Source organism: Trichechus manatus, unplaced genomic scaffold, assembly GCF_000243295.1.
Source record: "Trichechus manatus latirostris isolate Lorelei unplaced genomic scaffold, TriManLat1.0 scaffold00007, whole genome shotgun sequence".
In the NCBI taxonomy this organism is placed as follows: domain Eukaryota; kingdom Metazoa; phylum Chordata; class Mammalia; order Sirenia; family Trichechidae; genus Trichechus; species Trichechus manatus.
This window is the reverse complement of record NW_004443943.1, coordinates 22912508-22925683: the sequence shown is the minus strand read 5'-3', so window position 1 is coordinate 22925683 and position 13176 is coordinate 22912508. Positions and strand designations below refer to the sequence as shown.

Sequence of the window (13176 nt, the reverse complement as noted above, 5' to 3'; positions counted from 1 at the left end):
CCAACTATATACTGTCTAGAATAGACTCATTTGAGAATCAGACACAAATAAGTCAAAAGTAAAAGGATAAAAGATGATATTCCATGCAAACTATAACCAAAAGAGAGCTGGAGTGGATATATTAATACTGGACAAAGTAGACTTTAAGGCAAAAATTGTTATCAGTGACAATGGACATTATATTATGATGAAACGGTCAGTTCCTGAAGAACATATAACAATTATAAAGATATATACACCTATCAACAGTGTCACAAAATACATGTAGCAAAAACAGAAGTGAAGGGAGAAATAGACAGTTCAGCAATAAAAGCTGGAGACCTCAATATCCCATTTTTAATAATGCATAGAACAATTAAATAGGCAGAAGATCATAAAAGAAATAGAAGACTTCAGAAACCACTATAAACCAACTAGATGTAACTGATGGATGTAGAACACTTTGTGCAACAACAGAATATACATTCTTCTCAGTGCACATAGAACATTCTCCAGGATAGACCACATTTCAGGGCACTAAACAAATCTCAATTAATTTAAAAATATTTAAATCATACAAGGTATGTTCTTTGTTCACAATGGAATGAAATTAGAAATCAGTAACAGAAGGAAATTTGGAATATTTACAAAAATGTGTAAATAGGACAACACATTCTCACAAAATAAATGGATCAAAGATACAAGGGAAACTAGAAAATACTTTCAAATGAAAAAAAATACAACATACCAAAAATTATGGGATGCAATAAAATCTGTGCTCAGAGAGAAATGTAAATGCCTACATTTAAAAATATCTCAAACCAACAGCCAAATCTTCCACCTTAAGCAACTAGAAAAACAAGAGACAACTAAACCCAAAGCAAGAAGAAAATAATAAAGATTACAGTGAAGATAAAATAAATAGAAAAGCAATAGAGAAAATCAACAAACTAAAACCTAGTTCTTTGAAAAGGCCAACAAAACTGACAAATTTAGTTGGACTGGCCAAGAAATGGAGATATGACTCAAATTACTAAAATGAGGACTGAAAGGGGGGAACATTACAGAAATAAAGGATTGTAAGGGAACTCTGTGAACACCTGTAATGGCAAAAAATTACACAACCAAATGAACAATTTTCTAGAATGACAGACACTATCAAAATGGACTCAAGAAGAAATAGTGTATCTGAATAGACCTATAGTAAGCAAAGAGACTTAGTACTTTAAAAAACACACAACAAAGAAAAGTCCAGGATCAGGTGGCTTCACTGATGAATTCTACCAAATGTTTAAAGAAGAATTAAGATCAATTTTTCTTAAAATCTTCCAAAAACTAGGAGAAAGAAATACTTCCAAACTCATTCTAAGTGTCAAGTATTAACTGGATTCCAAAGCCAAACAAAGACATCACAAGAAAACTATAGACCAATACCTCATATCTATATAGATTAAAAAGTCCTCAACACAATACTAACAACTGAATCTAGCATAATATTTAAAAGATTATATACACTATGACCAAGTGGTACATAGCCCAGGAATACAAAGCTGGTTCATCACATGAATATCAATTGATATAATATACCATAGTAATAGAATAAAGTGAAAAAAACACATTACCATTTCAATAAAGGAGAAGAAAGCAATTGACACAAATGCAATGCCCTTTCAAGGAAAAAAACTCAACAAGGATGCTCAATTTTTCCACTTCTATTCAATACTGTACTGGAAGTTCTAGCCAGGGCAATCAGACAGGCAAAGAAATAAAAGACATTCAGATCGAAAAGGAAGAAGCAGAACTATCTCTATTAGCAGATAACATGATCTTCTATACAGAAAACCTTACCCACATGCACACAAAATATTAAAGCTAACGAGTTCAGCAAAGTTGCAGGATACAAGATAAATTGCAAAAATCAACTGTACTTCTAATATGCTATTGTGTTGTTGTTAGGTGCCATTGAGTCAGTTCCAACTCACAGCAAACCTATGTACAACAGAATGAAACACAGCCCAGTTCTGCACCATCCTCACAATCATTGCTATGTTTGAACCCACTGTTGCAGCCACTGTGTCAATCCATCTCGTAGAAGGTCTTCCTCTTTTTCCCTTATACTCTGCCTTACCAAGCAGGATGTCCTTCAGGGACTGGTCCCTCCTGATAACATGTTCAAAGTATGTGAGACAAAGTCTCACCATTCCCACTTCCAAGGAGCATTCTGGCTGTATTTCTTCCAAGACAGACTTGTTTGTTCTTCTGGTAGTCCATGGTATATTCAATATTCTTCGTCAACACCATAATACAAAGGTATCAGTTCTTTTATGGTCTTCCTTATTCATTGTCCAGCTTTCGCATGTGTATGAGGCAATTGAAAATACCATGGCTTGGATCAGGCGCACCTTAGTCCTCAAAGTAACATCTTTGCTTTTTAACACTTTAAAGAGGTCTTTTGCACCAGATTTGCTCAATGCAATACATATTGTTTGATTTCCTGACTGCTGTTTCCATGGGCATTGACTGTAGATCCAAGTAAAATGAAATCCTTAACGTCAATCATTTCTCCATGTATCATGATGTTGCTTACTGGTCCAGTTGTGAGGATTTTTGTTTTATGTTGAGGTGCAATCCATGTTTAAGGCTGTAATCTTTGATCTTCATCAGTAAGTGCTTCAAGTCCTCTTTGCTTTCAGCAAGCAAGGTTGTGTCATCTGTATATCGCAGGTTGTTAATGAGTCTTCCACCAATCCTGATGCCACACTCTTCTTCATATAGTCCAGTATCTCAGATTGTTTGCTCCCATACAGATTTGACTAGTGAAACGATACAACCCTGATGCATACCTTTCTTGATTTTAAATCATGTACTATCCCCCTTGCTCTGTTCAAACAACTGCTTCTTGGTCTATTTATAGGTTCTGCATGAGCAAAATTGTTTTGGAATTCCAAGTCTTTGAAATATTATCCATAATTTTTTATGAACCACCCAGTAAAATGTCTTTGCATAGTCAATAAAACACAGGTAAACATCTTCCTGGTATTCTGCTTTCAGCCAAGATCTATCTGAATTCAGCTCGAATTTCTGACAGTTCCCTGTCAATGTACTGCTGCAACTGCTTTTGAGTGATCTTAAGCAAAATTTTACTTGTGTGTCATATTAACAACATTGTTCAATGATTTCTACATTCTTTTGGATCACCTTTATTTGGAATCGGTAGAAATACAGATCTCTACCATCAGTTGGCCAGGTTGCTGTCTTCCACATTTCTTGGCATAGACGTGTGAGCCACTTCCAGCGCTGCATCTGTTTGTTGAAACATCTCAATTGGTATTCTACACACTAGCAATGAACAATCCAAAATAAAATTAACAATTCCACTTACAATAATCTCAAAATGAATTAGGTATCTAGGAACAAATTTAACCAATGAAGTGTAAGACTTATATACTGAAAATTACAAAACATTGTTGAAGAAACTAAAGAAGACTTAAATACATGAAAGACAAGACAGCCTGCTTTTATGAATTGGAACATTTAATATTGTTAAGATGGCAATATTCCTCAAATTAATCTACAGTCAATGCAATTCCTATCAAAATTTCCACTGCCTTTTGTGCAAAAATGAACAAGCTGATTCTAAAATTCGTATCAAAATGTAAGGAAATCAGAATTGTCAAAATAATATTAAAAACAAAACTGGAAGACTCACACTTCCCCATTTCAAAACTTGCTGCAAAGCTACTGTAATCAAGACAGTGTGGCACTGGCGTAAGAATAGACACATAACCAACGGAACAGAATTAAGTGTCCAGAAATAAACTCATATTTCTATGGTCAATTGATTTGACCGAAGTGTTGACACAATTCAATCAGGACAATGACAGTATTTTCAACAAATGGTGCCGGGACAACTGAATATTCATTTGCGTAAGAATTACATTTGGACCCCCACCTCACACCATATATAAAAATTAAGTCAAAATGGATCAACGACCTAAATGTAAGAGATAAAATTACAAAACTCTTAGAAGATAACATGACTGTAAACCTTCATGATGTAATTAGGCAATGGGTGCTTAAATAAGACACCCAAAGCTCAAGCAACCAAAGCAAAGAAATAAATTGGGCTTTGACAAAACTAAAAACATTTATGTCAAAGGAAAATGAAATGTCAACACAAAGAATGGGAGAAAAGAGTTGCAAATAATTTATCTGATGAGTCTAGTATTCAGAATATACAAAGAACTCTTAAAAGACAACCCCCACTGTAGGATTTGAGTAGACAATACCCCTAAGATATACAAATGACCAATAAGCACATGAAAACGTGTTTGATATCATTAGTCATTAGGCAAATTTAAATTGAGACACAACTTCACACACACACCATAATGGCCATCATAATACATTTTTTAAAAGGAAAATAACAACTGTTGGCAACAATGTGGAGAAATTGGAACCCTCATACATTGCTGGTAGGAATGTAAAATAGTGCAGCTGCTGTGGAAGACAATTTGGTGGTTCCTCAAAAAGTTAAACATAGAATTACCATATAATCCATACATATATTCACACAACAACTTGTACACAAATGTTCATCGTAACCTTCTTCATAATAGCCAAAAAGTGGAAACAACCCAATTGTCCATCAACTGAATAATGGATAAACAAATGTGGATTTTCATTCAGTGGAATATTATTCAGCCATGGGAAGGAATGAAGTACTGATAAATGCTGTAACATGAACCTTGAAAACATTATGCACGTTAAAAAAGCCAATCACAAAAGACCACATATTGTATGAGTCCATTCATATGAAATGTACAGAATAGGCAAATCCATAGATAGGAAGTGGATTAGTGCTTGCCAGGCAATAGAACGGAGGAATTGTGAATGACTGGTAACGTCTAAAGTTTCTTTTTGAAGTCATGGAAATATTCTGGAATTTAATGGTGATGGTTGCACAATATTGTGAATATACTGAAAACCACTGTACATTCTAAAATGACTTTTATGTCAATTAAAATATGGCATTAAAAACCACACATTACTTATTTGACCAATAAAAAGGGAGTCAATTTGAAGGAAAACTTAAAAGCGGATGATACTTAGGTATGAGAAAAATAAAGAGGGTACTTGAGTTTGAAAAAACTACAAAATAAATCAGTTCTACGAATCTCTTCTAATTAAAATCCTACACATCTTTTTAAGAAATGTATTTATTCTTTTGGTATTACATCTAAGAAGGCTTTACCTAACCCAAGTTCATGAAGATATACTTCTATATTTTCTTGCTTTCACTTTAGATATACAATCCATTTTTTTTTTTTTCTTTTTGGTGCGAATCTTCATTCTTTTTTCTCTGTATTCTTTAGATTGCATAATCTTTATTGATCTACCTTGAAGTTTGCACATTCTTTTTTCTAGCAGCTCATACTGTTGAGCACCTCTAGTGAACTTCAATTATTGTACTTTTCAACTCTACAATTTTCATTTGGTTCTTTTTTATAATTTTGTTATCAATATTGTATTTGAGTAGACACTGGCATCACACCTTCCTTTAACGCTTTAAACATGGTTTCCTTTAGTTCTTTGGACATATGCATAATAGCTGCTGGCCATTTACATTTGGGCCCCCTGAAAGGAAGTTTCTATTGCTTGCTTTTTTTTTTCTCCTGCGTACAGGTCACACTTCCCTGTTTCTTTGCATATCTCATATTTTGTTGTTGGAAATTGGAGTTTAGTTAATATAGTACATCAACCCTGGATACTGATCCTACTTTCTCCCCTACCCCAGACTTACTGTTATTTGTTTGCTTATTTTAATGACTTGGATGGACTAATTCATGAAGCTAATTTTAAACAACTTTTAAAACTTTAAGGCAACAAGTGTGAGTGTATTTCTCAACATTAGATTTTCCCTACTGGATTTTTCTGACAAAGAAATAGATTTTTATACTGTGGTATCAACAAAGCAGTTCCTTCTTGATCCTCTCTACTCACAGCCAACGATGGCTCATTAAAGCTATGCATAAGAAAAGTACATTTCAATTTTTATGATGTTTAAGTACTCAAACAAATGCGTAAGCTTCTCTACAGCTTACCTTGTAGGCACAACCATAGTAAAATTATGATAAATGCTATCCTCAAACAAAATTTTACCTATGATTTTTTTTGAGGAAAAAAATCCCACTTTATTATTTATAGTTCACTAGCTTTAAAAAAAAACTCTGAAATCTAAATATTTCCCGTTTGAATAAAATTCCCATTAGACTCTACACAGTAAAACAAAATCTTTTACACAAGCTTAAGATAAATTTAATTGAAGAAAAGTTTCATTACAGAAATTAGCAATGCTTATCATTCTTTAAACATCATAACATTATTAATATAACCTGTATGTTTCCAATCAGTTCCATTCTTAGGCTCAATTTTAAAAACACAATTGTAACAGATTTTATACAAAAAATACTTCACTAAGAAAGTAGACAAACTGCACAGAAACAGTACAAGTATAATGTGCATAGCAAGATAGCTTGAAGCATCTACATATGGCTTTTTTAAAAATAAAACTATTGGGGGGGTGGGCCCATTTGGGACCTACTTTTACAGTTGACATATGTAAACTGTTTCACATCTTTTAGGCACTTGCTAACAATAGTGTTCAATCCCTGAAAAATGAATTTACAGAAAAAAAAAATTCTCCATCTGAAATAAAAACCAAAAAAATAACATGGGTATAAGGTCTTACATATTCCTTTTAAATTAAACAACTAGTTTTATTAGTGCATGCACAAAGCTAAACTGAAAGAAAATAAACTTTTATGTCAAAAACTTTCTGTGCAAAATTTACATAACAAACTGAAGATATAAAAAATATGTACAGGTTTAAATTCTTCATTATATACAGAAAAGAAGCCCTGAAGTTTTAATTCAAATCAAAATGTCATAATACTTATAGTAACAATGTAACAAAAATCATATAGCAAAGTAACTTTGTAATACAAGAATGTCATTTTTCAATGATCCAGCAAAATCTGATCCAAACCTACGAAGTCAGAAGTTTAAATCTATGATTCTGTTGCTGTCATGAAAACGTCCATTTAACTCTCCCTGTTGAATATGTCCCTTAGGAATCTGTCCTGAAGTTTTCTGCACTGCCACTGCAACCACTGTTAATGCTTCCCCCACTTTCAACTGCCAACAATTAGTAAAAATCTGCTTTGTCATTCATACTGAAAAGTTGCTAATAAAATGGTTTGCTCCAATTTGGCCATATTCCCACACCAACAGTAATAAAATAAACAAAAATCTGATTTGTTTTGCTAATCCTGCTTCAAAAAAGTGTTTCTACAGAATAATTTTTAATTTTCAAGAAAAGCCTTTCCCTTGGAAGTGCTTCTACGTTCAACTCTTTTTAAAGGGACGGCAACCAAGAAAAAAATGGCCATTTGGTTTATGGGGGAGAAACAAATCAAATAAGCATAGTTCTTTGCAAGGGGATCACAAGAGAATATAATCAAATTCAGAGAAATGGTCTAAATAATTGGTTTCTAAACTAGACCGAGAGAGTTTAATTCTTCTCTCTAGGCTGCCAAGCTACTACAGTGCTTGACACAGCCATTTACAAAGAGTAAGAAAATCACCTAGGGAAGGTGTTCCTATCTCTGGCATGGAACATAGCTTAATAAGAAAAAAAGACTTAAGAAAATAATTTAAAAAGTTTTAGATTTACTTGCCAAAAACTCTTTTCAAGCATTATATGAGGTGTAATTGGAGTAAATTATATGTGCTCTCAAAGGAGCCTATATCCTTCAAAAGAACTCTTATTTACCAGATGTACTATAAACTCTTTCCCCAAGCTCTCTCAGTATACCTGCACAAATGAGAAACTCTCAGTTGCATGGTGAAAGAGCTCTCCACATTCAGAGGAGCTACACTAATCAGATTCATAAGGCTGGTGAAAGAGAGGGAATGGGGCTATCAGCTGTCACCCTCTACTAAGAGTCACAAAAATTTTTAATACAAATTGGGAAAATAAAACTGTTTTATAAAAGTTTTTTTAGCCCTAACCTCCCAAGAACACATTTTTTAAAAATCAAATCAAGGTACATCTGTGCTTAGTTTCTTTCAAAACTTGTGTGTGTACAGTGATACCATTACCAATTATCACACATAAAACTTTTGCTCTTCCACTGAAATATAACCAACTTTAAAAGTGTTTAATTTCAGGTCCTGTTTTGAAGTGGGAAATGTCTGCATTATGGTCATCCAACCTACTGTTTTCTTCTAATATAGTTTTACTTTTCTTTTCCTTGTAATTACGGTAAATTATTGTAACATATTCCAATCCCGAGTAGCTTCCACTAAATGTCTCTGCCCATGCCCGGCCCAAGCATCCTGATTGTCAAACACTCGACCACAAAACCAACAGTTAAACTTAGCCTTCAGAACACTTTCAGAGGTAGTTTTCACAATTTGATAATTGTTTTTGCTTGTCTTTTTGAGTGTTAATTTTAGCACAAATCTTTCTTTCACCGAACTAACAGGTTTAAATGTTTTGTGTCTCTTGGAAAATTCATCGTAAGTTGTTTTAGAAGGGTTCCAACAAACTGGTTTCAGTAAGGCATTCACAGTTCTTTTTGACAATGAAACCTTAAGTACACGTCCATTAAATTTAGCAATGGTTTTCATTACATTTACAACTTCCGGTACATCTGCATCAGGATGATTCAAAACTACAACTGGTTGATTTCTCCTAGGACATTTCACAAGCTGTTTGGAACTAAAGGGGAAAAGCCTCAAAGTTCTAACTGTATCTTTTGAAAACCTAGGTTCAAACGTTTCATGGGAATTTTCAGGGTTAGCCTTTTCTTTACACTTTCTATGCAATGTTGCTTTTTTTCTAGGTGGTTCTTGGTAACTATTCCTACATTTTCGCTTACAGTTTCTGTCTCTAGTTGCAAAGGCAGTTTCAAAATCTTTACTTCCTACATGAGCTTTTATTCTTGAAAATTTTCTTTTGGAAGCTTTTTTTCTATTGAAGCTTCTCTCATTTGTACAATCCGTTTTAGACCTTAAAACCCTGGCATCTGAACAGTTGGTGATACATACTGGCTCCTCAGGAGATTCTGGGCATGCTGCCGTAGAAGTTATCACAATTTCATTTGCTGGCATCAAATCATCTAATAAGACAGGTAAGGCATCTCTGGAAGACTCTGGCTCTTTCTGCTGTCCTTCCACAGGCTGATTAGATGGTACCTCAGCTTTTTGCAATAAAGATGCAGAGTGGCTTACTGGCAGATTACTAGCAGCAGTCACATTTAAAACAGGGTTAAAAACTTTCAGTAGTATTTTTTGTGGTGTTCCTTCAGGTTTCTTTGGCTGTATATTTTGATGATAAGTACTATTTTGGACTACTTTAGGCTTAAGCAGGTCAGTTTTATTTGGCATCACACACTTTAAAAAAACAGCTTGTTTGCCATCAGGCAAGAGGGTATAAAGAGGTGGTTTTGGAAAAACCTCATTCGGCTGTTTTACTGAATCCAAGATATTCAACTTAGTGCCCTGATGCTCAGATAGCACAGGAGTAGGAACAGTTTTCACTGAAGAATTTGCTGATGTTTTAATAACATAAGGGCCTTTTAATGACAAAGTATTTTCTGAGCTATTTTTCATGCTCAAACAACTGCCAACGCTGGAACAAAGTGTCGGTGTCAGACAATTATTACTTGGCTCTACCTTTAAAAAAGGTGTTCTGCAAGGCTCCTTAGTCGTAACTCCACCACAAGATTGAGCATTCTCAATTTTGACACTGGAAACATCTTCAAGTTTCCCATTATTAAAAGTTAAAATCATCCCAGGTTTCTTGTTTAAAAGAAGAGAAGCGGGTACACTTTGTGTGTTAACCAGTGAAAGTGGTCTTCCTGAAACGTGTAATCCAGGCTTGTTAGCAATGTGCAATGGTACAAAAAGGCCTTTTGGAGTCTGAACAAATATAGCTTTTTTTTGCTCTGAATTTAGAAGTGGACTCTGTATACATAAAGAATTTAAATTTTGTGTAGTGGCTCGTAATTTGTCTTTTACAAGCTGCTGTGTTATTATTGCATCTGACTGAGTCTTAAGTAATGTGCCAATTCCTGAAATTCTAGGTGTCTTCTCTGAATCTCTCACATTTTGTGACATTGATAGCACCTGTTTTCCATTACATTTTAAATTCAGATCATTTGTAAGCTCACTAACACCTACACTGCCAGATGGAATTGGGAAGATGCCTTGCATTTTCAAGTCTCTTGAGGATTCAACTCTTTTGCCCTCTCCCTCATGTTTCCGAAATGACTGGTCAGCATGGAGTGGCAGGCCTTTACTTGGAGTGTTATGAGAGTCTTGTTTTACATCAGATTTTGTATTTAATACATCTTGAAGTAACTGGTTCACTTCAGGTGGCAAAAATTCCGAAGCCTGTTGGCTCTGGAGAGAGAAAACAGACGTGATTCTAGGCATCATAGGTGAATCAACACTAGAAAAGCTATCCCATTTAGGTTTTTCAGTCACACTCTCTAAATTTTGATTTTCATTAGTGTACAGGTTATGTCCATCAATGTTGTGGCCTCTTCCTAAGTCACACGGTTCTTCAATTTCAGCCTGCGTTTTTATAGTTCCATATTTAGGATTTAAAAGGCTAATAGATGCTAACAGACTATCTGGATTTGAGCTTTCCTTCTTCACTAGTGATAAAACTGATTCACTTATTGGTTGTTGAACCATCATTTTGTTTGATGAAGATTCTCTTTGAGGATTTTCATACACTGCTGTTCCTGAAAACCTACGATGTTTATTAGAATTATTCATTTTTGAGTAATTATGAAAAGGTAATGATCCTTGGTTGGAGGATTCAACAGGTAACTCAGAGTTGACATAATTAATGCAATAGTTATGCATATCTCCACTGTTGTATGCATTTGGTTTGACAGTATAGTTGACTTTATCTGGACTTTTAATGGTGGTACCTAATACCTGAGGGTGACTCTGAGTAATATGATTTCCCCGTAAGTCAACATTATCTCTGGTTTCAACTTTTGTGGTCAAATTCACTGATGCTGTAACAAATTCCGATGGTGTTGGCAAAAAAGACACACTTTTTTCATTATTCACTGTCTGAAGCATATTATTCATTTGAGATATCAAAGCCATTTCCTTTTCTGAAGTTACTTTCCCTGAAAGTATAGGAGATGAACATGAAAATGGAGTAGCTGTTTTCATGTAAACTGTGTCATTTAACTCAGCTGCTACTCCTGCAGATAAAAATCCAGTGGTGTCCAAAGTCTGGGGCTGCAAATTAGCAGTACTGTCCTTAGAAGCACCTGACTGTAAGCCTGGTGAATATAAATTTTGTTTATTGGCAGGCAACAATTTTATTACAATATGTTGTTTTCCATCCACCATCTTGAAGCCCATAAACTTAGCGCTGTAGTTAGCAGGAATTGTTATTTTATTATTTTTCACCATTAATACTGTAGGTCCTTGTACAGAAGAAGTCTTCAAGGAACCTGAAGTAGAATTCAATCCCTCTTCAGCTCTATTACATTGTCCAGTAGACAGAAGAGTGGACTTTTCTGACTGTAACTCAGTGGGTTTATCACTCTTCTCACAGTGTACTCTTTCATCCTTTTTTTCATTTAAATGTTCTTGAACAAGACAGCTCTGGTCTTTAGATTTAGTCTGCGTTTTGTTCGTTTTTTTAATTACCTGTGTATTTTTTTCTATACTTCTGTCACTTCCATTGCTAATTTTCTTACGTTTCCAGAATGTCTTCCTTGACGCACCTATTTTGTATCTTTTCAGTATTAGCTTAAGACCTGCTGAAGTTTTCCCCATCCTTTTTTCATATTTGTCTTTTTCCAGTTTTTCTTTTGCATATAAATGTTCTTTGTGCAAAGTTATAACATGCCTTATAAGGTACTCTCTCCTGGTGGCACCATAACTACAATACTGACAAGTGAAGGGAAATGTACCAGAATGAACATTAAGGTGCTTCTGAAGCTCTCCTTTGGAAAAACATACATGATGGCATTTACCACATTTATAATGAATTTCATTATGTCTATGAATGTGCTGAACAAATGTGCCAACATCCTGGGTGGAAAATTTGCACCTTTCACACTGAAAATTACCATTAATGCAATGTGTGGATGTGAAATGCTTTGTCAAATCTAATAAAGTATATACATTCTCATTGTTACAAATGACACATTTTACTAAAGTGCTTTTATGGGTGCGTCTGTGTTGTTTAAATACCTGGAAGTCATTTGCTGAAAAACTGCACATTTCACAAGGATAGGAAGGTAATTCACCACGGTGCCACATTTGAAAGTGTTTCTGCAAATCATTTGGGCTATATCGAGTGTTGTCTCGGCATTTTGAACAGTTAAAATTGAGTATTTTTGCAGACATTTTTATACCCTCTTCTTCAGTTATCTCAGATTTATGGAGCAACATACACTCTTCAACACAGCTTACGGTCTTTATACTAATAGATTTTCTTGCAGTCTGTGGTTTACTCTGAAATAATTTTCTGTATTTGTCAACTTCATGTTTCAGTAGGACTCCATTTGGAATATTTATCTTCGGCAAATCAATTTTCACATTTCTTAGTTCATAATGACAACTACTTTCTGAAATACTTGGTTTAGGTATTAATCTGATAGTATCAACAATCTCATTTTTCACATCATTATCTTTTTGTAAAGTAGTACGTTTTTCATCACAAAACAACTGTTTCTGTTCAGATGGCATGATTTAACAAAAAAAAAATCCCAATTTTTTTTTTTCCTGAAAAACTCTTGAAGTTATTTGAAATTTAAACAGGAAACAATACTGTGTTGAGACATCTTCAAAATACCAGGATTTTTCCCACATTAACTCACCTAAAATTAAACAAAAAATTGAAATTTTCATCACAAAAGTATCAGTAAATTAAGTACCTTTAAGCTCATCTGACACAAAGTAGGCTGCTAATCAAACACATAAATAAAAGATACAAAAGACTTGTTAAGTATTTTATGAGGAGCTTGTCAAAAAGTATTAGCTTGAAGTAAAAATAATAACCTGGGAGTCAAGAAATGCAAACTCTACTTCCAACTCGGCTCTGTGATTTTGGGCAAGTTTCAATTTCTCTGTGCCTCAAGAGTATCAGAC

General features: G+C 34.3%; 1 protein-coding gene across 8 annotated transcripts in view; it reads right to left on the bottom strand.

The window, feature by feature from the left end:
- Window positions 1-3075: 3075 nt before the first annotated feature.
- The window catches only part of ZNF518A (zinc finger protein 518A), a 29641-nt gene continuing 19540 nt past the window's right edge, over window positions 3076-13176 (bottom strand). For 7 of the 8 annotated variants that reach the window (XM_023740268.1, XM_023740272.1, XM_023740291.1 and 4 more), the window contains one exon: window positions 4704-12905. In XM_023740268.1, the coding sequence (XP_023596036.1) occupies window positions 8311-12774 (4464 nt within the window). In that variant the 5' untranslated portion in view covers window positions 12775-12905 and the 3' untranslated portion in view covers window positions 4704-8310. Of the gene's footprint in view, window positions 3283-4703; window positions 12906-13176 lie in introns of those variants that run through there. The other variant, XR_002825569.1, reaches the window with a different exon arrangement.